The sequence below is a fragment of the Seriola dumerili genome, unplaced genomic scaffold (genome assembly GCF_002260705.1).
Source record: "Seriola dumerili isolate Sdu_G_001 unplaced genomic scaffold, Sdu_1.0 BDQW01000533.1, whole genome shotgun sequence".
NCBI lineage: Eukaryota > Metazoa > Chordata > Actinopteri > Carangiformes > Carangidae > Seriola > Seriola dumerili.
Window position 1 is genome coordinate 524,387 of NW_019174788.1, and position 25,667 is coordinate 550,053.

Here is a 25,667-nt window from a genome sequence, read left to right on the forward strand (position 1 = left end):
ACACATGCGCTAACACATTTCCTTATAAAGAAGCAGATTTCATCTTTGAGTGTCTTGGTCTATTTTCCATGGGTGATGGTATATATCAGAGTTTATACAGCACAAATAGCTCAGAATACGTAAAAACAGGCAGAAACATTTTCTTCCACAATTTAACAGTATAAGAGCTTCATCTGAGAATGCAAGCATTATGCACACAGCTCCAGTGACTTCCTCATTCAGTTTTGTGGTTTGTGACTGACAAAGCACCCTCCTTTTATGCTGTGCTTGTCATTTGCTATCTGCCTTCATTTTTGATCACAGCGCACTGAGACAGCAGTGATGGCAGGCACAACTGCTTTGCCGCTTCAACAATTAATCGCATCATTGGACAATACATGTCTGCCAAAAATTCTACAGGTTTGCTCTGGAGTCTATTTCCAAGGTAGGCATTTTGTTGTTTCAGTGATTCTGAACTGATACCGTGAGTGTAGATGAGGACAAAGATGAATAGAGTAGAAACTACTTGAGGAGATTAGATCGCTACAAATTGGAACATGTCTGGATTTCGTATCATGTCTGTCTGTATCAATTGCATACATTTATATCTATGTAGTATACAGGATTCAGTCTTTTCTTAACCCCAAACCAAATAAAATAGTGAGCATTTGTTTCAGTTGATATATTTGTACTGTTCCTGATTGATAGAAATATTTCAGATCAGAGTATGTAAGATTGTGTACCGTAGAAAAATAAGAAAACGTTTTTTGTGCTTGATGTATCTGCTCTTTGCTGAATTGTGATCTTTTTCTTTGTTCCTTTTTTGCTCTATTTCTTACTTTCTCTTTCAGGGTCTATATATGAAATTTCTGGGAGTGAAGTGTGCTTTTCTACTGGGGATCTAATAAAGGTCATTGGTATTGAGCTCCTATCAGTAAGCTTTCAAGACATCATCAACAATGAGAAGTTTGAGTTGCCTATTAACCACACAGGTTGGTTTGTGCTTTATCAAGGTTGTTTTGAGAACAGATAAAGATTTTTTTTGCTGACCACTGACACATATTTGTTTCTCAGGGTTGTTCAAGGTTGTTCCAGAGGAGATGCCATACAGTACCGTAGAAGAGATGGTGAGCCTGAGGCCTGTCGGCCTGGAATCCTGCCTTCCCTTCACTTTCACCAGCCGCTCCAAGATGACCTTTGGAAATTTAACACTGGGGGCCGGGAAAGCTTTGACTGTGATCTCCGTTGAGCGGCGTGAGGGTGACGAGGATCAGGTCCGCTGCCATGTTCGAGGACAGCAGGAAGCTTCGGCCGAAGTGTGCATCCCTCTTTCTTCCCGAGGGGAGTTCTTTGAGTGTGAGAGCGAGGAGTGCTTTACCCTGAAGGACATCATGTCTTCTGCGTCCCTGTGTAGCCGAAGGTTTCGCTTCAACAACCCCATCAAAAGTGACAAGCCATTTATCCTGAGTCCAATATACCAAGTCCACGCCATCATGCACTGTGAGAATAACTTTGTTTTTCTTTTACTTTGATTTAAAAAGTAATTCAAATGATCTGGATCTTACATACAAAGAGCTCTTTTTTACATATCTGCATACATGTTCATTATTTTGTGTGTGTAAATTACGCAATAAATTGTCATAGTTAGCATATTTGTAATAGTTGATATACTGATTAAGATTTTAGATACAAAACCAATGATGAGTTCATTAGATATGATGCATTGTTATATATCAAACTAACAGTAAATAACGCAAAAAACACCTTGAGCAACTTCTAAATCAGTAAAAATTCACTTATAAACAGAAACTGTGTTATAATGTAATACACATTTGTTATATTGAGCATGTTAACACAGTATTGCTACTTTTATTCACTGTGTTCAAGTTCATTTAATTTAGTGCTGCCACTACATTTTCAAATATTGCCTCTCACATTTTTTTTTTTTTTTTGTACAGTAAGGAAGAATGTGTTGAAGTTCCCGTCCAGCTTAGAGGTGGATGTGATCGACGTCACTGAATTGTGCAAAGATGTAAATTTTGTAACACCACTCAGTCTGACAGAGGTCCTTTCCCAATCTGATGAATCCTTCCCTACAGTAGTGGAGATACTGGAAGGCCCAGAAACCCGCCCTCCATTCAAGTGCAACTGGCTAGCAGAACTTAGCAAGAATGAGCACCTGGTTTTTCACAAAAAAGGAACCTCAGCGATGGTTTTGTTATCGAGCTTGAAGAGCCGGAAGGCACAGCAGTACTTTCTGGTGTCTCAGCAATATGGTGGACGATTTCGGAGGCGGCCAAGAGAGTTTAACTCTGTGTATGAGCTATATGTTGCTTTAGTCCAGGCACCAGGTCTGACGGTCAGTGTGACAAGGAACTCTGAGGAAGTTGAGGAAGAGGGCCTGCCTGGTCTCAGTGTTGGGGAACAGCTGAAGGTTGTTCGCTGGGAAAGGATAGAGTTGCCTTGTGGAAGCAGCGAAGGAAAGAAGCAGTCCGTTGAGGCTCTTTTATGTCAGCGTCTTCAAGAGGAGGATGATGGGGATGATGATGATGATGATGATGATGATGATGATGGTGATGAAAAGAAGGCCAAGCAGGAGAATGAGAAGGAGGAGATTTTTCTGCCTCTGTACATGCAGGGTCACTTTGTGGAGGTACTATCTGATAACAAGAAGTACAAACTCAAGGACTTGGGTAAAGGGTTTAGTTTGCCGCTGGATGTTAAAGTGGTGAGCCGTGACACTGAACTCGAGACTGATCCATTAGTTGGGTTTGCATGTCTCAGAATAGAGGGGTCTATGTTGGAGCCCACCATCGAGGCAAGCTTTCCACACAGGCCAGACCACTGTTTCGAGATCCCAACCCAGTGGCTCACTATGTCTGTCTCTTTCACCAAGGATCCCCTGCCATGGCCCAGCAACCAACCCCCTAAGTGCCATGTGGATAGGGTTACTGAGGTGACAGACACATTCTTTTATGAATTTCGCAAACAGGGGAACTCAGATGAGGCTCCTCCTCCTCGACCACCAAAGCGAAATCTGTTATCTTCAGACCTTCCAAAAAAATCATCAAAAGCCTCAAAGAAAGCATCCAAGGCAGGCAAATCCAAACCTCAACCGGATAAAGGTGTACCAACCAAAGAGTTGGCCAGTTTGACTTTAAATAGTAAAAAAAGACCCCCAGCTCCCCCACCTCCAGTAAGTATGGCTTTTGTGCATGTAGTACATCCCCCAGAGCTATTAAGAATATCTTGTGGTTAAGGTGCCATTTTTAATGTGAGTTATTCAGTGAAGCAAACCAGTGTGACAACTGTTTAAGAAAGATATTTTCTCACATTTCAACTTTCAGGAAATCTCACACTGATCAAACACTATGCAAAACACAAGATGCTTCCACTTTTTGCTGTGGTAAAGAACTCATACGTGTAATAAAACAGAGTATTTTTGACTTCCTCCTTTTGTGCAGGTTATCTTTGATGATCAGCCTCCACCAGTTGTACCCCGAAAGCACTCAGCACCTGAAATGACAACAAGCAAAGCTCTGCCAAACACATACGTGAAAATGGAGGAATCTTTGAAAATAGGTGAAGCTCTTTCTTCAGACTGTTTCACACAGTGTATGTGTGTAACCATCCATCTCACACTTAAAAGTTATGTCTCATGTTATTCCTCTGTAAATTCTGATGTCATCCAAGACCAAAACCAACAATACTCTCCTACTTCTCTATCTTATACGTATGTAGCACTCAGTCTCAAGCCCATATGTTCAAGCTGAAGGTGAAAATATTTAGATGAAGGTTACAAATATATAGTTTAATATTTTAAAAAGGCAAGGTAACTTCTTAAGCTATTATCATATTTTGTCCACATAGTCTTTTCACTGGATTTGTTCACAGAAAGAAAAAATAGAGTACTGCGTATACAAGTTGCACTAACTGATAAACTTATGCTTCTTTCCCCCTAGCATCGGTATGTGACGTTGTAGCAGATGAGGACAGTGACCACGACTATGAAACGGTGGATGATAATTTTGCAACAATGATGAAGAAAGCACAAGAGAATGTCATGTTCTACTAAGAATCACATTCTCATACAACAATGGGCTATGGGAACTGAATTTAAAAGTGAGTAAAGGAAAACCTTGTACTGCAGTTTTTAAGCTCTATATTATTCAGCTATAAACTCCTGACAGTATACTACATCTGTTAGGACCCCTGAGATTGTTTGCAAGATTTAAAGCACCCTGAGGAGCTTCTGGTGACTCATGGTACAATAGAGAAAAATGGAGCAGGTTGCCCTGTTGTTTGTATCAGCTGCTCAACCAGCACATGATCAGCACAGGCAACAGCTCAACCCACTCCGTCCTCTTCAAGGTTTTCCCTGCTTTGTTACACAGTATACCACTCAAACTTTGGCTGAACTAATGCTGCCTTTATCGTAGTATTTGTTGAAATATGATACATTACCTTTGTACAGCTTGTTCAAACTTGTCAGAAAAGTGTTGATTTAATTCTTTGGTAGTTTTGGGGGCTGTAACTTGTAGTTTTGTAAATAATAGAATTATATTGTGCAATACAAAACAGTTATATGGTTCATTCTAGAATAAAACATAAGCAACTTTTTACAGTATAATACAAGAATACACAAAACTGCCTAAAATTGCCAATGTTGAATCAACACTTCTTAATCTCACAACAAAAATTATAAGCTTTGCATAGGTAGTAATGGGTTACTTTTTTATTGTATAAGCATTTAATGTATATGTCAAACTCCTTCCGTGTATATATGCAAACTCTAAACAGAAACAGCTAATAGTCAGTCCTTGCTGGGAGGCAACAGTTAACCACAGTGGCGACAAAAAGGAGACTCTGCTGCTTCTCACGTCGTCATGCATTCTATTGCAAGCAGTAACAGAAACGTTGTCTCCCACCACATCAAACTAATGACCTGAGAGTACAAAAGGGTGCTGCACATTATGTCAAATGCTGTTTTTATTTATTTCATTGAAGATTCCATGATAGAAGTATTCTCATTTCAGTTATATACTGTGGACTGGGAACATGTTCCCAAAAAAATGTATATAAGTTTTGAAACTTGTTGAGTAATGAATGTGAAAAGCTTCCTGCCAAAGAGATAATATACAACATAATATACGAGTTCATTTTGTGTACTATCTTACAAGGACACCGTAGCTTAACTTGTCTGTACGTGGATTTTGTACCAAAGACATCTCTTAAAGTTCAGAATGTACTCAGACCTACTTCCTTTATTCAAATTTTGTCATGTCTTTCAGACAGATGTGTTGGTCTATATTTCTGCATCATGCCCAGTCAACTGAATTTGACACAGATGGACTCACCTGGAGTCAAGTAAAGACAAACATCTAAAGCATAAGATGCAAAATTCAGTTTGTTGTGGCATGGCTAAATATGAGAATACATATGTAAATGAATTGTTGTTGTATTTAAATCTGAATAAATTTGCAAAAATGGCTTGTTCATCATGGAGCTGTGTGATGATTGAAGGGAGTGGTTGTTTGAAATGGAGGTTTAATGCAACAAAATGTGGAAAAGTGAACCGTACAGACTATAATATTAAGAATTACCTTTATTTTGTTGGAAAAATATAATTTCATAAGCATTTCATAATGTTATAAATTATGAAACAAAAGAGTTACTGTTAGCCAACCAAACTGTATTTTGAATTATCTTTTAATTTTGTCAAAAGTAAGTTACATAGACAAAAATAAATCCAGTACTTTTGCTTCCAATATTTAAAATTACAAAATGATATACAGTGGAAGGGGGGGATACAGAAAAATAGTATTACCTGCTAACAGCTTTAGTAGCAACACTTAGGACTTAGAAAAAAGCAGAAGCAAACCCGGGATTAAAGGATGTGTAAATCTACAGAGTCATCGAATATAAACAATGTGCTTTTGAACTAAACGGAGGACTCACAGGATTTCTCTCAATTCTGAGGCACTGAATAGATCAGAGTTCAGAAAGGTTGCGATTTAGTTGACACCTTTGAGTTATAAACCCTATACTTATGATTTAGGTCAGTTTAAATTCAAATAAGTATCCCCACTGGTGCTGGGAAGGTCGAGTGTCTAATCGTCGTTGTCTGTTGATTTGAAGTGATCTTCGTCAATGGTGGAAAAGATGTGACCTTCGTTGCTTAGAAATTCCACTGCTTGCCTGTTAGAGCACATAGACAAATGTGAATCATATTTCTGCAGCACTTTAACTTTCTCTACTGAGGAGCTCACTTTTGGACACATTCACAATAATCCTACATGATCGGTCAAAGTGACATTTGAGGTAGAGGATGAACTTCATATGTTCAAAACAAAGACAGATAGGTGCTTCACAATTAAAAGAAAACAAATGATGGATCAGAAAAAGAAAATATGATTTAGTATTAAATAAAATTCTATTACTTGATAACAGCCAGACTCATGCCACTGAGTCTCTGCTTCAGGTCCTGAATGCTGATGCCCTGTGCATCTGGACAGCTTCTTATCAAACTCAGCACCTTGAAAGATGGGAACATACATTAAAACATGTGAGTCAAACTACAAATATAGAAGCATTTTTCCACTCTGCTAACTTCTACTAACTTAGTTTCTTGTGAAACCATCATGTGTATGCTGTTACCATGTTATTCTTATAATAAGACAGGAAGTAAGAGAAAAAATGTTCTGTGTGGTTGTGCATAAAGAAAAAAAAAAGCTCTGGTCTTAACCCACTGACAATTTTTATATCTAGTTAGTTCTTGTAGATGAGGCCACTGCACTGACCTGCATAATAATGGAGCCAAGTTCTCTCAAGGTAGTGAATTGTAAAATTCCAATATGAATCTGTCATTTAGACTCACCTGATTCTGGTTTCCACTTAACCCATTGTTAGCCATGTCGTTAGCACCTGCATAGCCCCCTGTCACCCCCCCCATGCTCCCCATGCCCGGCCGTGACATGGGTGTGGCGTTACTGCTCATTCCCCCTTCAGTCCCCATCTGAAAGAGAAACGGAACTAAATTGTGCTCACAATGCATTTCCTGGTAACAGTGTTAGGGACATTTTTAAATATAGATACTTATTTACTTATTACTATTTTATACTAATATTATTATTTTTATTTTTTTTAATAAATTATTGAGTGAAATTTATTCCAGTTTAAAAGACAGCTGGATTTCTTGTCTTAACTGGGCTGGGGTCTTCTGTTGTCAGTTGCACCAACAATAAACAGACTACCTTCATACCTTCATCTGCCTCTGACCAACCCAAACGTGTGCTTTCACTGTCAGTGAATACATTTGACTCTGCCATTGAATTTATGGCAGCAGTACTGCGAGCACAACACAAACTAACTAGTGGATTCATCTATACTCTGTTGGGTTTCTCTGCACTAACTTAAACGAGACATTCCCTAACATAAGTAGTATTCATAGGAACCAATAGTTAACTGGATTACCACACTATCTATGTTGCAACCAACAAGAAAGGCTTTTTGTGGTTAATGCTGATGATATATTACCATGCTCTGAGGTTTGCTGAGCACCATGTGCGCTTGGACCACCTCCAGCATATGTGAGGTGATTTCGTTCATATCCTCCAGGGGTCTGACGCTGAACGCCACGACAGACCTGTGGTTCTGAGACAGGAAGACAAACACCCACACGCTCAGTCAATCATATAGAAAAAAGAAGAAAAAATAAAGTTCAGACAATTCACAGAGGAACTAGAGGGAGGGGTCAGATTTGGGAAACATCCTCCTAATCGCACACATTTAGTTCATTAAAACCAAACAAAAACCATGTTGGTCAGCATACCACGGCCTTCTCAAACGGAACAGCAGTAAAATTCAGAAGCATGACACGGCAACAAATACATAAGCTATAAATGTGAATAACACTTCCAAAACATAGAACTTGTGAAACAAGCTTATATGTACCAGCAACTTAAATTTCCTATGGTAATATCTCCTCGCAAGGGAGATAAATAAAGCTAAGTCCCAATTTGTTTCTGGGTGCTATGGAGAGGATTTTAGGACATTAAACTCACCTGAAAGGAGCGCAGATTGCCGGAAACTTTGACATACGTGCCTGGGGGCAGGACAGTGCTGTCAACACTGGGGTCCTGAACAAATAAAAATCACAGAATAATCGCTAACGCATTTGAGTTCTGTAATGTCCCAAACAAGAACCTGATAGAGCTTCAAGTTTTCAATGAGAACCAGTGGAGTCAGTTATTACTGGTAGCAAAAAGTGTGGGATTATTACCAAACCTCACACTTTATATTTGCTCTGGGTCTTGATCTTACATTCATAATTCATGCTGGTATGTGTAACTCTATGGTTGTTTAACCTGATAATTTTATGTTTCTGAATGTGTATACTTTCATTTGTACCATGCGTGTGATTCAAAACTTCCTCAATTTGCTGACAAGGTTAAGATGGGAAGTGACATTTGTTTCTCAGAAATAATGGTCAGTAATGAGTATGCTCTGAACTATCACACCAATGCCATCAAATGATCTCACATCCATAAAATAATGCACTGTTTTAGGTGGTTGAAGAATCACCTTATTTTTTTTAACGGTTCATATGCATCTCTCACATGTGAGCATAAGTAAAACAGCAGAATATATATATTTTTTTTTTTAAATTGTGTGGACAAAGGTAAAATGACGCCCACTAACCTCTGTGTCTACCCACTGCTTCACGTCCATGGGAGCACCTGTCATGTCATCGACCTTGTACTGGATATTGGTCATGGATTTGTCTGTGCTCCTGATGACACCCACAATGGTAACCTACGAGAAAGACACAGAACATGAGCTGTTATCAAACAAAGCAACTGGGAAAGTTAAATGACTACATATTAATTAAGGTGTGTAACAATATGCTGTATTGTATTATCACTTGAATTACTACATGGCACGAAAGAAGTGTTTCCTTCAGAATTATATGAACAATGCAGGTTGTGGGTTCTAGCCCCTTTTCTATATTTTTGACCATTAAAACGATCATATAAAAAAGGGGCACTAACCTCAGAGCTAGCAACCAACATGCAAGTTTTGATGAAGATTTGGATTGTGCAAATCACACAGTTGACATACCTCTTTGCCATTTTAGTTGCAGAGAATTAGCCATTTTAAAAATGGTTTCTATCTTTGCATATGCAAATGTTCCTCAAAACAAGTTCCTCTCTGACATTATTTTGCAGGGGCCCTGTTGCTACATCTTGTTTGCTTTAAAGAAATGCAAACACGCCAGGGTTTTTTATTTTATTTTCAGCACTGTGAAGATAGGTCCTATCACAGACAGCATATACAGACAGGTCTTAACTGCTGAAATGATCAATCAATTAATTAATTAAAATGACAATGGATTAAACATTAAAGTCATTTCTCAAACAAAAATTAGCTAGTTCCATCTTACCTGGGCAACTTCCACATCTCCTACTTTGAAGGTCTCATCAGCCTGGGAAGCAGACATGAGCTGAGACACTGTGCAGGGGATTATTTGTGTCGCACGGGTTCTCTGTAAAATACACACACACAGGGTTTCTGCACAGTTCCCAAACTTACATCTTTTAACAAGACTTTTTAATACCCCATAGAATGTAATTGAATACCACTTTTACAGTCATACTGGTCGAACAATGGCAGAAAACAAAGGACTACATATCATATTTTTGTTAGTGCTTCACAGCTGTGTATGACAATAATTCCTTGTAACATAGTCTATTAATGTGACCTGGACCCATGTATAGATTGCTGGTCCAGGGGACAAAGACCCATGACCAGGAGCCCACTGTCTCATCTCCATCATGTCTGAAGCTACTAAAAACTGATTAATGGATGTAGTTAAAAAATAAATAACTTGTTAATTTTAGTTTTTGCTCAAATCGACAGCATTCCTAACAAATGTCTCCTGGTAGCCAAAGAGGTAACTGCTGTTAATGTTTACAGCAAGGACATCTTTGCACACAAGTTGACTGCTGTGCCTCACCATCCTACTGTAATTCAGTGTTTACATCAACACACAGGGATATGTGCGCAAATGTGTAAAAGGGAAAGAGGGGCTAAATAGACAGGTTGATAAATGAAATCTGTTTCAAGCTTCCAGTGGATTATAGAGAGGTACAGACCCCTTTCTTCTCTCCTCCCTGGGATAAAGCAGGAGATGCAAAGCCTCCTGGAGACTGAGTGTAACCCCCGACCATACTGGACTCACTGTACCCTCCTGAAAAAAACAAAAAGGCAGTGACAGTTGACTTAACTCGGTGTTTACACCACACACTACCTGCTAACTACCAGCCAAGACACAACAACAAAAAGGAGGTCGTTCATATTCAAGCTAACGTTAGTTGCAGTCAAACAACATGGCCACTTTATGAACACAACAGAGTGGACATTAAACTCACCCTGATTCCACATGTTGGCGCCTTGTATTTAAGTTAATAAAATCGATATTACTGACACTGGAGCAGGAGCAACAACAGCACGCAGGTTTTAGACGTCTTACTTGTGTAGAAGTCCCGCGCCAAACTCAATATACAGCGCATGCGCATAGCGGAAGTCCCGCGAAATCTTCAACAAGACCAATGTTTTTGCCCTGGTTTTCGTTTGTCAGACGGACCTCAATCTCTGGGTGTGTGTACATTGCACATTTGTCGCAATGATTGGCGCGCTCGACTCTCAGCTACAGCCCTAACCATACTATTAGTGTGTAGTCATCTGACATTTTGGATGATATAATTTACTGGGGGCGGTGTACAGCTTTGTAGAAAGAGTGCCTGAGAGGTAAAGCTCGGGGCTTAAACTCACACTAGTTTAACAAGCAGGGCGGTGAGCCAGGGCATTGATGCCTTCATGTGCTGTGGGAAATATTGCTTGCACTAACAATGTACTCTATCGAGGCATCTGGCGGTAACCACCGTGTGAACGTTACACACAGTACTGGGTAATGTTGAGTACAATAGGAGGAAATATACCCTCAAGCTTTGACAAGTCTGGAATTATAAAATGTCTACCTACCTTTTAAATGCTTCTCCCCTGTATTAACATCTTACTGTCAAAAATCAGCTGTAAAGACACATATTTGCTCTTAAATTACAACTTCAGATGCAGAAAGTACGAGCATTACTTGAAGGTAGCATTAGCACATTACCACACCGATTAAATAAAACAAACATGCATCCATTCGTGGTGTGAACTTTTATAGGTCGAGTGTAAGATGCTATTTTTGAAACTGTAAAAATAGGCCTACTGATTTTATCTTGAGCCTACATAAAAATAGTTCATAAGGAAGGATTCGGCAAGTACCCAGATTACTGTCTCTGATGCCTTTTTATGGTGATCTCAAATATGTAGCCTATAATTAGCTTTTATTTGCCTTATAGTCTGTGAGTTTACACTACATTAGATGTGTTCTGGGCGTGCTGCCAAAACTCTCTTAATCTATGGGATACTTATCCCTTTTAATTCATTATGCACACTGACTTTTGAATTTCTTAATAATAAGAAAGGTGTAGCCCATATTAGGCAATCGAAGATAGGCTGTTCGTTTAATATTTGAAATTTTATCAGTAGAGTTAGGGAACCAAATATAAAACGTCTCTCTTGCAGAGTAATGGACTACCCTCAAGCCAAAGATACGTCATGAATAGCTGTATCTTATCTTGCTTTGCCCTTTATAGACTTACCTCTCAAGCCTAGACTTCACTTTTGTCGGATGTTTGCTTTCTTCCAAGAGTTCAGCATGTCCGCAGTGAAGCTGCTCCTGTCTTGTCTGCTTTTCAAAGAGGTCCATACGCTGTCAGGTGGGTTAAGTGTCCAAAAGACCAAAAATACATGGAAATGTTTCTTCAAATGGTCCTATCTTTTTGCTGGAATAACTTCGTGTATGCAATTACGCATGTTTTTTTATATATATATATATATATATATCCAGGGAACTTCTGGCACATCACGGATCTGCATTTGGACCATACATACAATTTGACCGACACCCCTGAACTGGTGTGCGCATCAAGCGGTAAACGACCCGCAGTGAATGCGGGGAAATTTGGAGACTACGCTTGTGACTCGCCATGGCATCTTATCAACTCCTCTGTGTATGCCATGAAGGATATTCTGCCAGACCCGGACTTCATCGTGTGGACAGGGTATATGTGTCTGTTCTGTACTGAATGGATAACTGCCTTGTGCTAAGTCCCAAGTCCAGCTTCGTAATCATGGTGTTTTTTTTTTACGAGATACCTTGTACTAGGGGCACAACTTGGCCACAGAGAGATTGCTGCGTAGTTCACCATAAAGAACTACTGTATATTCCTACTGTACTTTCGTGGACAGGACCCTCTCATCATTCCCTCTCCATCACTGCCTCTTACAACATTTAATACTTAAACTAAAAAGAAGAAGCCGATTTTGAACAACCTGTGTTTTGCTTCTCAGAGATGACACACCACATCTACCCAATGAGGATCTGGGAGAAGACAAAGTACTGGAAATTATCAGCAACCTCACTCACATCATAAAACAGATCTTTCCAAGTAAGTCTAAGTTAAAAATCCTGTGTATCATCATCATAGAGCAACATTCATTTTAGTGTTTTAGTATTGATTTAGTATTGTTAATGATGAAAGTTCTTCATTGCCTTCCTCAGACACTAAAGTGTATTCTGCCCTGGGGAACCATGATTACCACCCCAAGAGCCAGCTCCCTGCAGGCCCAAACTACATCTATAACCAAACAGCAGAAATGTGGCAGGACTGGTTGGAGCCAGAGTCCCAAGTAACATTTATTAAAGGTGAAAATAGCCTCATCTGATACTAACAAATGTATGCATGATTGCTCTCCCAAGAATCAACAAATCCAATTATGACAATTTCACAAATTATACATTTTAAAGCACATGTCATGTGTTTTCTACAATGTTCCTCCTCTGCAGGTGGATATTACACAGAAAAGCTGCTGAGTCGAACAGGTTTCAGGATGCTGGTCCTCAACACTAACCTCTATTATGACCAGAACAAGCTGACCACGGACATGGACGACCCAGCGGGCCAGTTTAGCTGGGCTGATCATGTTCTTACTGAAGCTGCCAACAACAAAGAGAAGGCAAAGCATCTTGTCCATCTGTGCTTTGCAACAGGAGTTAAATTGGATTTAAAAGTGGGAGCCCCATCACAATTAGTAGGGTGTTTAAGGGACTTCCACTTATCCGCAGTCCTGTGTGTGTTGTCATGTTTGAATTAGTCCTACTGAGCAATAAAAAAATACCTTGCATGAGTAATTCTTTCCTCTTTTTACAGTTGGTTACCAGGGTAAACAGAAGGAATACTGTCCATTTAAATCTCTTGTACTGTATGACTAATAATGAAAAAGAGGTTGTGAAAGAGATTCATTTGAATCGCAACCAGACACTATCTGGAGTTGAGCTCTCTAGTTGCTCTGGCTCAGTTTAACCCCCTGCCTTGCATAAAGATTGATCAGTTAAAGTAGTAGAACTCAGAAAATGAAAACTGATAATTTTTAACTAACTCTACATTGGTTTCTCTACCAGGTGTACATCATTGGCCACGTTCCCCCAGGTTTCTTTGAGAAGAAGAGAAATAAGCCGTGGTTTAGACCTAAATTCAACCAGAAATACTTGGATTTAATTCAGAAGCATCATCCCGTCATACTCGGGCAGTTCTTTGGCCATCACCATACGGATAGTTTCCGCATGTTCTACAACACAGAGGGTAAAGTCATTCTATTATGATACTACCACTACAACTAAGACAAACTCTTCCCCTTGTTTTGCATCAGTGTTGATTGATTTGACAGGGGTGCATAGTGAAGCTCACATTAAGAGCCAAGCTCTTACATGACCTTATGCCATACATACATTTGTAATATTAGGAAAATCAGCAGGGATTCCTTTTTATCTTTCTGCAGACTCTCCTATCAGTACAATGTTCCTCAGCCCAGGAGTCACACCGTGGAAAACAACACTTCCTGGAGTTGTGGATGGAGCAAACAACCCTGGGATTCGTGTCTTTGAATATGACACCCAAACACTTCTTGTTAAAGTAAGTCAGTGCCAGTCTGTGTAATTTCCATTCAGATATGTTCAGGAACCTCTTTAAGTTGCAGTATACATCTTAAATTCAGAAAAGGCCCTGTAGCAAATAATGTTTTCATTTCTGCTTTTAAACTACTTATCTGAACACCCTCAGGATGTGGTGACCTATTATCTGAACCTGACTCGCGCTAATGCGGCTCGTGGGCGCTGGGAGAAAGAATACCGCCTCACAGAGAGCTTCAGAGTACCAGACGCCTCCCCAGCTTCCATGCACCAGGTTCTGGAGAGCATTGCCAATAGCCACTGCTACCTACAGAAGTACTATGTGTTCAACTCTGTCAGCTATGACCTGACAGAGTGTGACAGTGACTGCCGTGTTGACCACGTGTGTGCAGCCAGAGAGGTAGACTTCAACAAGTATAAATGCTGTCTGGAAAAAGAGGGGGCAGTTGCCATTCATGCTGGGTTGCTGCCAGTCCTCTCTGTGGCTGTAAGTCTGGTGTTAGCCAGTCGGTAATGATCATCTATCACAGATATGAATATGTTAGTGAAGCCTCAGGAAGTTATTGAATAGAAAAACTGAAATTCAAGAATAAGCATTTTGTATATTGTGGTCATGTAAATATTTGTACAAATGACTAGATTTAACAGTTAGCATCACATCAACATGTCTTCATGTTTTAAATTATAGGATATCTGTAATTTAACTGAGTCATTCACTAGATATAATTAAACAGTGAAAAAACAACCTTTGGCTTTGGCAATCTCTTTGAGCGGCCTCTTTACCTTGTTTATTGATATTGGTTGAGTACTTCATTTCCAGTCACTCTAAAAACTGTAAGTACATACCATGCAACTGTGATATTCTGGATCAAATCCACACTTTAGTCAAATGTTTCTCCCTCCTCAAACTTTCCTGTCAAACTCTGCTGTATCTATTTAATAAACTCAGAAATCAATCTTACTTGTATGAATGTTGTTTTAACAGAAACAATCAATGCACTGGTAATATCAGCATGATTAATAATAATTGCACTTATTCATCTCTGTGTCAGTTAAATGCAATGCAATCTGTTACTGAACATAACAGATAAAGCTGCATTATCTTGGTTCTACGATTATTCCTTTTATCTCATCTAACTATATAAAGATTAAAGATTAAATTAGTTTTTGATTACGGCCAGTAAACTGAGGGGAACTCATTGTGATTGCAGAACATAACAGATACCAGACTTTGAGCCTGCTGTGATGACACATTTATTGAGTAACATATGTGGTTGAGCAGTACATTTGATTGACACATCAACAATAATGTAGCAGTCACATTTTTAATTCACATGCTATGGTATTGACAGTGTAGCAATCAGTTGATAAGACCAGTCAAGTCACATGATTAGGACCTGTTTAGCTGAAGTGAAAGGCTGCATAGCTGCGTCAAGAGCTTTGCTGTAGTCTTGGAGTCCCACCTCAGTGCAGGCAGGAGCTGTGAGCTTTCCCTGCTGGATGAGGGAGCACAGTTCGTCCAGCATGGCTCTAAAAACCCTTTCATCTAAGGAGAAAGGGGAGTTTCTCATGAAATTAATTTAAAAAGACTAATTTCGGTAACTTGATCTGTGAAAGAGGTGACTCAATGCGGACTTACCATTTGAGTGATCTCTCTTCCACTGTGTGACCCAAAATCCCCGAACCTTCACATCCTTGAAAATAAGAGCACTCTGGAGAGACCAAGTTTAGTAAGTGTACTGACTAAACTTATAATAATGTCTCTGTGAGATCTAATGTTAAATCTGGGAGGAGATAGCAAATTTCATCTTACCACAGGGACAGTAACAGGCTGTTTGGCCATCCCTCCATATGTCACCATAGAGCCTCCAACCCTGGAATAAATAAAAAAAAATTGGCATTTTATGACTAGATTTTCTTTGCAGTGGAAAGTTACTGTATCATGTTGACAAAGATTATTCGACATCCTCACTGTAGATGACGGAGCAGTTCTGTTGCACTCTTGCCTCCAACTCCATTTAATGCCAGTTTTGGTTTTGGACAAGTCTTTAAAAAAAAAAAGAAGCATGTTGAGACAATGTTTATGCACTGACAGGCAAAACCACATGACCATATATAACCAGACCTTGAAAAGTTCCTTAATCTCAGGCCGCCTCAACGTCTCTTCTTTGATCACGTGAGTCGCTCCAATAGCCTTCAACCTATCACTGAGTTGTGGGAACTCTGGCCTTTGAAAGGAAGGACACAATGAGGAAGTTCATTACACTCATAAATTCCAGCACACAAAAAACTCTCTCTCTGTTACCCTAGGAGAAAAAGACCCCAGTATCTCATAGTCAGATGGCCTTCAGGGACAGACTGATAACCTGAGCCAATGATTAGGACTGTCTTTAGACTTTTTAAAGGAGAGTGAGGAACAGGAAAGAGAGCTGAAGTGTAAGTCATTAATTTACACAAAATAGCTACAAAACTGAGTCATTTCAGAATGAGAGTAGTATGACTGAGTTAACCTGTCTCGGATTACGTTGATAGTGTTTATTCTTCGTGCAGCAGCAATCTGTATGACAGCCTGCCCCACTCCACTGTTGGCTGCGTTCTGGATCACTGTGTCACCTGAAAACACAACATGGGCAAAAATTGTCACATGATGGCTAAAACTACTTCAGTGCACATTTTTTATGCAGGAATACTGCATCCTAGGGTTTCCATTTCTGTTCAGCAACTTAAACTACTAGACATGTTCTCATCATGTGTCTACCACATTGCTTGTGGGGTAATGAACTCCCATGGAGCTTTGAAGGTGCAGAATTCCACCCTATAGGCAAGTTCATGCTCCAAATACCAACCCATAAACCTGATAAACACAGCTAAAATTTACTGACTGCTTCTGAAAGTCTCCTGTGCTTTAGTGACTCACACACACTAAAAAATTGTCTTTCAAAATATTTGTAGTTTCATTATTACTGAGTTTCCACAAGCAGGGGGCCAAGGTGTCATCCATGTGGTTGTTAAGCAAGCAATTTAATCAAAATCTTCATTCGGGACTGGAACATTAGTAAAGTTAAATGACTCCTCATATGTCTACTCCACTATGTGTAAAAAAAATAATGTTATGCCCTTGTGTGTGGACCTGATTACCTGGCTTAAGATCTTCAAAGTCAAAGAGCATCCTGAAGGCAGTGCAGGGGTTTACCCCCAGAGTGGCAGCAGACAACAAGGGAATGTCATTCGGTAGCGAAATTACATCATTCTCAGCTAGCACTGCCTCTGTCCTCCATGTCCCTTTTCACACAAAGCCACAAAATTCATGTCAGGAGACAAAATTGTGACCCCATGGTCTGACCCATGTAAATCAAGGTGCAATTTACCTAGACCAGCATCTTTTGGAATAACCCAGTCTCCTGTTTTGAGAGAATTCACCAGGCTGCCCACCTCTACGACCTGGGCCACTCCTTCATTGCCCCCAACAGCTGGGAGGTCAGGCAAGATGGCATAAGTACCTGCAAAAAAACAGTTAAATTAACAACTGGTCTTCACACCTTACAAAGAATAAATACTTGTTCTGTTTCTTTGATATGTTGTTTCTCTTGGTATAGCTACTTTTAAATTAGGCTATGGTATGAGTGCTAACTAACTTTTACCTTGAATCATGTTGATGTCAGATGGGTTGATTGGGGCCGCCAGCATTTTAACCAGGACATCCTTTGCACCTATGGGGGGCAGATCTACATCCTCCAACCTGGCAACCACAAAAACCTAGTCTTCATCCACCATATGGTTTTTTGATTTGCTCTAGTTGGGTTTGTTGATAGCATCCTTTATCAAACAAAAATACCAAACTTTTGCTGGTTCAGCTTTTGAAATGTGAGAATTTGCAGCATTTGTCTATTTTATGTCACTATACATTGATTACCACTGTTTTTTTACACAAGGAACTGAATATAACATTTGGGCATTGGGAAATTTTGATGAGCATTTTTCTTCTTTCAATGAAAATTTCAAACAATTAAAGAAAAAAATTAATCAACAGATCAATATCTAACAGGTCGATAACAAAAACAATTGTTCGTTAAAGCCCTAATCCACAAAAATTTGTAAAAGTTTGTTGTTGATCCTCTACTGACCCCTACTGAACATGTCACTTTCATTATTTCCCCAGACACACCGAAACCAACCAGTACACTTAAGATGAAATTATTACTTTAATCAATGAATCAATTAGTTAATTGACAGAAAATCATATATATATTATCATTTTGCAACAAATTTGATAATCAAGTATTTTTTAAAGGAAAAATTACAGAAATTTGCTTGACACAGGCTCTCAAATGTGAACATTTGCTAGTTTTCATAGTCTTCCATGATAATAAGGTGAGATTAATTACTTAGCAATTTAATAAAACAAAACAGCACAGGTCTTAAAAATAGACATTCACACAGGACCCATTTTCAATACCAGAGCTACAAGATGAAGGATGGAGAACCTTTCATAGGTGATACTGTACTTCAGTGTTGCTAATTTCTAACAAATATGGAGTACACCTGTGGGTTTTGGGGCCCAAGGGGGCCTCCACTTTTCATGGTTGGTAATCCAGCCATGGCTGTGTGCTATTCTTTAATACAGGTGAGGCAGTTAAACAGACGTATATTTGCCAAACAAACCAGTCTCATTCTTGAAGTTTTTTCTCTTGTAAGCCTGAAAAATACTGTTTGAAAACACTTCTGATAAAGCATAAATCTCATCTTTGCGTCTTTGTGTTTTCCCACCCTCCGACTGCAGGGGGCAGTAATGAGCCTATTCCGACTTGGTGCGCCACATTAAAACGAAGAAGACGCTGCACTAAAACTTACTCGGACAAGCGAGACAAAGGTGAGATTAATGCTTTATCAGAAATGTTTTCAAACAATATTTTGGACTTTTAAAAGAGAAAACACTTAAAGGATGAGGAATAACTGGTTGACATGGCAAATGTACGTCTGGTTAATCACCCCACGTCCGTTAAACAGCAACGTACAGCCGCTTCCCTGATGTATTTTCTATGCAACCGTGGAAAAGGTCACATATTTACAATTACTACTGCAAAAACGACATGTTAAATGTTATTTAAACGGATCTCTTACTGAATGGTCTGAGAAGGGTCTCCGTGTTTTCTGTACAGAAGTGTCTTGCATGTTTGTGCAGAAAGTCCAGCTGAATGACTGAAGTGAGAAACGTTAGCATTATCCCTGTGCCTCGATAGTTTTAAGAGAGCAGAGGCGAAGCTTCTTCTGCAGGTTGTCTGGCTTCTTAAACACACCGTGTGAAGTGGCAACAACATCGCAAAACATGAGTCCACTTCAAAATATCAAAATAAAAACGCCACTATGTTATAATATTTGTCATGTGAGCTATGAGTTTAGCTAGCGTTCCTCTCACTGTGCGGCCATATTGGAGGTTGTGTCATTGAAAATATAAACAGAGAATAGCGCCACCGGTGGACAAACTCGGTACCTCTATTAGGTAGAACCATGGTACCCTACTGTACATTGGGTTCTTATCTTTTACCAGGCAGAAAGAAAAGAGGAATTGGTTGTATTCGTTGGTATTTCACTTCATGTAATACTATGAAGCTCCTTTTCTCAGGATTTCATACCTCATGTATTTCCTTCTTTGAGTCAAAAAGAGAAAGGTCAGAAAGTGTCCTCAGACGATGACCCATAAAATCAGAATCAGAATCTGCCTTGATGGCCAAGTGTGTTTACACACACAAGGAATGACTGTTTTTTTTATTTGCTCTTGATTATATGTATGAAGTGGGTGCTTATGTACAGTCAATTCATGTTAACATGTCTAAATACATTATATACGGTGTGCTTAGATTTATATTAATTATGGTGATTACATGTACATCTTAAAGTACAGTGTGTATTTAAAATGTAACCATATGACTGTTTTAACTTTTGTGATAGCGTGCTATGGTGAGTCAACAGTGGTGAGTGAAATTTTGTGGATGTCTTACTTCTAATTTGGTTTGTCTCCACCTATACTCACTTCTCTACATTTCAAAAGGAAACACTGTAGCAGTGATGTTGATAGGTTTTCAATGTAGTGAGTCCCCGGGACCCACAGGTGGTGATTTGAGTGGGTCCCTGGGAAATTCAATGGGTCCCATATAAATTTTTTTCATTTCTTATATTTTTGTATTTCTTAAATTGTAGTGTTAAACTCCTTTGATCGTGGTATGATATGGTTATAATTAACGGATATATTCATGTATGTTCAAAACGTATCTGAAATTAAATAAGATTCCAAATCTGAAAAGTTTAATGTAAAACAACTGTCACAGCGGCATGACATACAAAATTCAAATAAAATAGCATTTTTGTAGCAACATAAATAGCACTAAAATAAATTACTAAAATTCAAATGAAAACAAAATGGTGTATGTAGTACCAAAATAAATTATAAATAAAAGTGCTGATTTTAACACATAAACAAAACATTCTCATCACCATGACAGAGTCAACAAATAAATTTTCACCAAAATAAGACCAGAATCTTCTTGTCTGAACATCAACTAAATCAAATGAACTGAGTCAGTCACTGTGGAACTTTTAGTACACAAATGAAACTTAACTAACACAGTGGAAAGTCTGTTGAGAAAAATAAAGTGATTTTATTTATTTCATTACAGCACGTCCCCAAGACGTTAAAACATTGTCGACATGAGTGAACACAGCATCGAGCAGTGGAAATATGAGTTTATTTACTACTATGAAGTTCGTATCTTTAATTGTTGAAACGAAATCCGCGGTGACTGGCTAATTGTTGTGGTAGTGGCTAAACTAGCATGTCGCGATACTGTACACGGGGGATCACGTCTGCGCGGAGTAGATGCGCAGAGGGTTGAAACAGCGCTTGCCTGGTCTGCTGACAGCGAAGTTACTTTTGCTAGTTACTGTGATTTTAAACACGAGTTGTTGTTCACAATGTTTCGTTTTTCATGGAAAAAATGAGTTGCGTCCCTGGGACGCATGGATAGTGAGTTTACTGCTTCCTTTCAGATTTTAATGCGTCAGGGACGCAGGACGCGTACCTAGCAACATCACTGCTGTAGGGCTGCATCTACATCTACTATAACCACATCTGTTTGACAGCTAGAGTCACGTGTTACCTTGTTGATTCATATTTTACATTCAAAACATATTACTATTGAACATTTAAAGCATGGCTTAGAGAATAAAGTTCTCAGTACTAAATAAGACATAGTTCAAATTAAGTCCATCTTGACCAGCTCAACTATTAAAATGCTGGTGCCACTTTCTGCTTAGACCCACTTTATTGTTGTAATTAATGGCTTTATTAATAGTTTTGAAACCATATGTTAAAGCTTAATATTAATCATGTCCAATTAATAGGGACAGCTCTGGGGTTGCCATTTTGTAAAAAATGGCTGGTATATCCCTTTTTTTTAAGGAGTGTATTTTGATACCAAAGTACATTTTGCTTATAAGTATTCTGTGCTCAAAACCTTTGAATGCAAGTCTCTTACTTTTAGTGGAGTATTTTTATGTTGTGTTATTTCTACTTTTGCTTTAGGATCTGAATATTTCTTCTATGACTGCTTAGCGAATGTAGTCAATGATGTCATACAGATCGCGTGATTGTAAATAATTATAAGAGAAAGAGTACATGAAAAACACACATGGATACTGACATATTTATTAGGAAATGGAGCAGATCTTTACATATAGAAACATAATCACAGTAATACTTTGAAAAGCCTACATGCTGCTCATCATTGACAAACTAGCCATTAAATTGCCTGAGATCAAGATAATTGTAAGTTTATGGCAGTAAACACTGATACATTCATCAGTATTAAATGCACATTTTTGGAAGAAGCTCAAGCCACTTACCTGACGATATAACACCACAAATGAAATGGCTGATGGTCACAAACAAAATGTACCACACAGAGCAAACTATGATGCAGAATGCTTTGATGTGCTTCAAATGTTACCCTGAGCAGATAGTCTTACAGGTCCTTGGATTTTCAAGATATTTCAAGATATTTCTAACCCATCTAACACCCGACAATCAAATAACAATAACACACCACTGAGGGGTCAGACAGGTTTGTTGCAATCACAACTTCTGTCATGGACTTTAGTTTCCAAATGATACTTTGAAAACATCACTAAGTACAGCAGAATATTGCAAACATTACAATACAACACTTTTGTTCAACCTTATAGTGGGTGTCACAATCACCAGTTAGACTTTGACAGATGAGGTATTCAGTAGATTCAGGGATTAAAAAGTTACAATCACAGAAATTGATGAACAAAAGTCATATGTGTGCACACCTTTTCAATGCAGAGAAAGGAAAGTGTTCAATTTAGTTAGAGGATGTACTGGCATTATAATTGTAAGTGGTAAATTCAATGTAAATATGCAGAAAAAAATGAAACCATTCCACCTAATCAGAGCACTTACATTCACAATCTTTCTGTCCTTTTATATCCTGAGTGTAATTATCAAAAAAGTGTTTCCTTACGTAACCTTTACACTTGGAAAACGTATAGTATATAAACACAACCTAACATTAGACTACAAAGCAAGATTTGAGTGTTAATTCATCCATGACACATTCTTTTGTCATAAGCATTGATAGTCTGAAACACCAAGTATCAGCCATGTGTTGAGATGAGACAACCCCAGATTATATACTACCAGCCCCAGTCCCTTTTAACAATATTCTACTACATCCCCATCTACAACGATTATAGAGGAAAAAAATACAATAATAGTGGAACATTTTCTTCATATCATATTATATCATGGCATGTTATGTCAATGTGGAGAAAATATAAAGAACATTATCACACTGGGTGCATGGAAAATTCAGTCAAAAAACATGTAAATCTCAATCTTAACTGCTTCACATCATTTGTTATCATTGCTTTTTTTTGACACAATCTTAGTATTTTTAATGAATAAAAAGAGAAACTGTTGCACCTAGACATTCAAAAGCAAACAATACTAAGCCCGTTTTACTTTCGCTCCCTTGTCCTATGTTTCACATCATGCGGGTGAGCAATTAATCCCAATTTTGTCTTGAATAAACACTCCTCGACTCTTTCCAATCAATCTGAAGTAATCCCTGAGTTTTTCAGATTGGCATTTCCTGAGATGAGACTAAGAGTGTAGTTTTTTTTTCTCCCAACCAGCAAGCAACTGTATGTGGTATATGAAATTCTAAAAACATATAATATAAAATATGTAACACATATTCAAAAGAGATTAAAATGAATATAAAAAAAAGAAATGAATGCATCTTACACATGATTAGTGCAGAGTAACATTGCATTGGTTTTGGCATAGTTAGGAATAACAATGTGCCTCTCGTGAAAGACTCATTGTGCACAAAAATAGAAAGTAAATTAAAAAAAACATACAAGGAAATAAAAGAAACACAGTTTAAGTCAGTCATAATACTATGTACCTGTACAGTATGTGCTTTATATTGTTACTCTTGTATTGCAATATCACTGGAATTATACTGCAATGGATTATTAAGGACAATGATTTATCAAGTAAGTAACACGAGTACCTCGATGTTAAAAAATGTGTTACCCAAATATATTCTCAAGTCATTATGTAGCTTTGAATGACATTTAGCAGTTTTCTGACGTCTAATTAAACATTAATTGCTGAGAGGCTTTGACAGGATCAGGAGAAGCTGCAGCATTCTTGGATGAAAATAAATACGTAGTATGATTTTCTTTTTAAAAAAGGCTTTAGAATAATTTTACATATATATTAATTGGGTGTAAAAGTCTCGTCAGCTTCTCCTGTAAAATGGGAGTAAAATGCTGATTAGCTAGCTAGTTCTACATGCTCCTCCGTGCAGGCTTGGTGTTCCTGAACTATTACCCTACAAAGGGTTATAGGGAGGTAATGTCTTAAATAACTACCTATAAATGGATCACACTGGATATAAACAAAAACACCAGCCTTCCCACTGGCAACATCATGTCTGATTCTGCCTCGTTTTCTTCAAGTATCAAGAGGAGAGCTAGCTGGACGCCTCATTAACTCAGTCCAGGTCAAGTATCTTATTAGAAAGTAAGTTGTACATGTTTTGGGTTTAGTATCACATTCATTGGAATTCTATCAAATCCATGTTGAGGTAATAAAAAAAAAAAAAGCAGCAGCCTTTCACACAGCAGCCAATAAAATGAGAATATAGTATAGATGGAAAGTTCACAAATGTAATACTTCCAGCTCCCAGAAAGGTTAAAGAGTAATTTAACACCAAACTGAAAAGCAGCATTTTGCCCTCTCTGTTTAAGAGTAACTGCACCCAGTCTAATAATTTTTGCATTCCCTACCAAATAATGATCACAACATGTTTTTCCACACTCTGAGCAGTTGTGATGTAGCGTGAAGCTATAGTACCACACATCAACAGTACAACAGACCACACCTGACTACATTTAGGTTCCTGAGATTTAAGTGGCCAAGCACACAATGTAAGAAATGCCTGTTGGATTGTCAAAAAGCTTCAGAAAACGCTCTGTGTGTCTGTCTGACAATTTCTGTAACTTTTCAAAAGCCGCAAATCCAACATTCATTCCAACTTGGCCAGGTGTGCCAGGTGAATAAGTTATCTGAAGAAAGATATCACAGGATCCTGGAGTACACCTGTGCATCACCTCAGCAAAATGAGAAGTTCAACCACTGGATGTCAACAAAAACTGAAGCTTTTCAGGGAGTGTTAAGTGACTCTTTGAGGAGGTATATTATAACTAATGGCTAATCCTGTGTAAATACTGTAGTGCAAAAAGGATTTGATTTAATCCCAATTCAAATCACAATCTCCAAAGATGTATTCTGAGAATGTTTGGTTTACCATCAGCAGTTAGGATGACAGTTTTAGTAGCAGACCAAACATGCACCAGTGAGGTAGATCGTGCACTTTTAGACAGCCAGCAAAACGCTGGATGAAAATAATGAAATTTCAACAAAATAACTCTGACCAAAAGCTGGAAACCACTTCTGGTCCGACATTCATTTGGCCTCAGGAAAACTGGATGGTCAATTGCAATATTAGCAGATGCCAATACATTGCCTATAGCTATACCCTAAAACCCATCCCATGTGTTTTCATCAACCCTCCCGTTCCCCATGCGATATGCAAGCTAACATTCATTACAGAGGTACTAACTGTCACGTCTCTGCCCTGTCGGATAGTGAGGTGTAACAGTCAGGAAGAGGACTAAATGGTAAGGCAGCAAAAGTGTAGCTCCATACTAAACACACAAACTGAGTATTATGCAAAAACAAGAGGTATAATGCCCACAGTAGAGGCACAGTATCGCATAAAAAAAGAAATCGCAGATTCTACAAAAACCTATTAGGATAATCCGTTAAATGGCATTAGTCACTACAATCTCAAAACCCTCAAAAAACAGCAGTGATTCAAACATTTAGAAAGCGTCCTGAGTGCAATAATACAGCAGTATTCCTGAGTGTTACACCAAATTAAAACAAAAAAAAAAAAACCAACTTCAGCAACATTCTTCATGAGCAATTTTTTTTTAAACCTGAGGTAGTTCCAAA

At 38.5% G+C, this 25,667-nt stretch overlaps 4 protein-coding genes across 4 annotated transcripts; 2 read left to right on the plus strand and 2 right to left on the minus strand.

The window, feature by feature from the left end:
- The first annotated feature begins 313 nt into the window (after window positions 1–313).
- themis2 (thymocyte selection associated family member 2) lies at window positions 314–5,475 on the plus strand. The gene is made up of 6 exons (XM_022764278.1): window positions 314–424; window positions 831–971; window positions 1,054–1,479; window positions 1,938–3,175; window positions 3,444–3,561; window positions 3,942–5,475. Exons 1-6 carry the CDS (start codon window positions 322–324, stop codon window positions 4,052–4,054), a joined length of 2,139 nt encoding a protein of 712 aa, XP_022619999.1. The 5' UTR covers window positions 314–321; the 3' UTR covers window positions 4,055–5,475.
- rpa2 (replication protein A2) lies at window positions 4,700–10,532 on the minus strand. Its single transcript, XM_022764279.1, has 9 exons — window positions 10,410–10,532; window positions 10,134–10,228; window positions 9,422–9,523; window positions 8,680–8,793; window positions 8,043–8,117; window positions 7,516–7,632; window positions 6,857–6,994; window positions 6,420–6,514; window positions 4,700–6,177 (listed from the first exon to the last, which is right to left on the minus strand). The coding sequence occupies exons 1-9, from the start codon at window positions 10,420–10,422 to the stop codon at window positions 6,090–6,092; spliced, it is 837 nt and encodes a 278-aa protein (XP_022620000.1). The 5' UTR covers window positions 10,423–10,532; the 3' UTR covers window positions 4,700–6,089.
- Window positions 10,533–11,713: 1,181 nt separating this feature from the next.
- Window positions 11,714–14,573, plus strand: smpdl3b (sphingomyelin phosphodiesterase acid like 3B). Its single transcript, XM_022764233.1, has 8 exons — window positions 11,714–11,807; window positions 11,939–12,152; window positions 12,442–12,539; window positions 12,653–12,796; window positions 12,938–13,107; window positions 13,553–13,733; window positions 13,930–14,063; window positions 14,211–14,573. The coding sequence occupies exons 1-8, from the start codon at window positions 11,720–11,722 to the stop codon at window positions 14,571–14,573; spliced, it is 1,392 nt and encodes a 463-aa protein (XP_022619954.1). The 5' UTR covers window positions 11,714–11,719.
- A 728-nt stretch (window positions 14,574–15,301) lies between these two features.
- mecr (mitochondrial trans-2-enoyl-CoA reductase) lies at window positions 15,302–19,490 on the minus strand. Its single transcript, XM_022764353.1, has 10 exons — window positions 19,181–19,490; window positions 17,701–17,798; window positions 17,428–17,559; window positions 17,198–17,341; window positions 16,570–16,672; window positions 16,185–16,287; window positions 16,032–16,105; window positions 15,873–15,933; window positions 15,699–15,771; window positions 15,302–15,605 (listed from the first exon to the last, which is right to left on the minus strand). Exons 1-10 carry the CDS (start codon window positions 19,375–19,377, stop codon window positions 15,442–15,444), a joined length of 1,149 nt encoding a protein of 382 aa, XP_022620074.1. The 5' UTR covers window positions 19,378–19,490; the 3' UTR covers window positions 15,302–15,441.
- Between the last annotated feature and the right edge of the window lie 6,177 nt (window positions 19,491–25,667).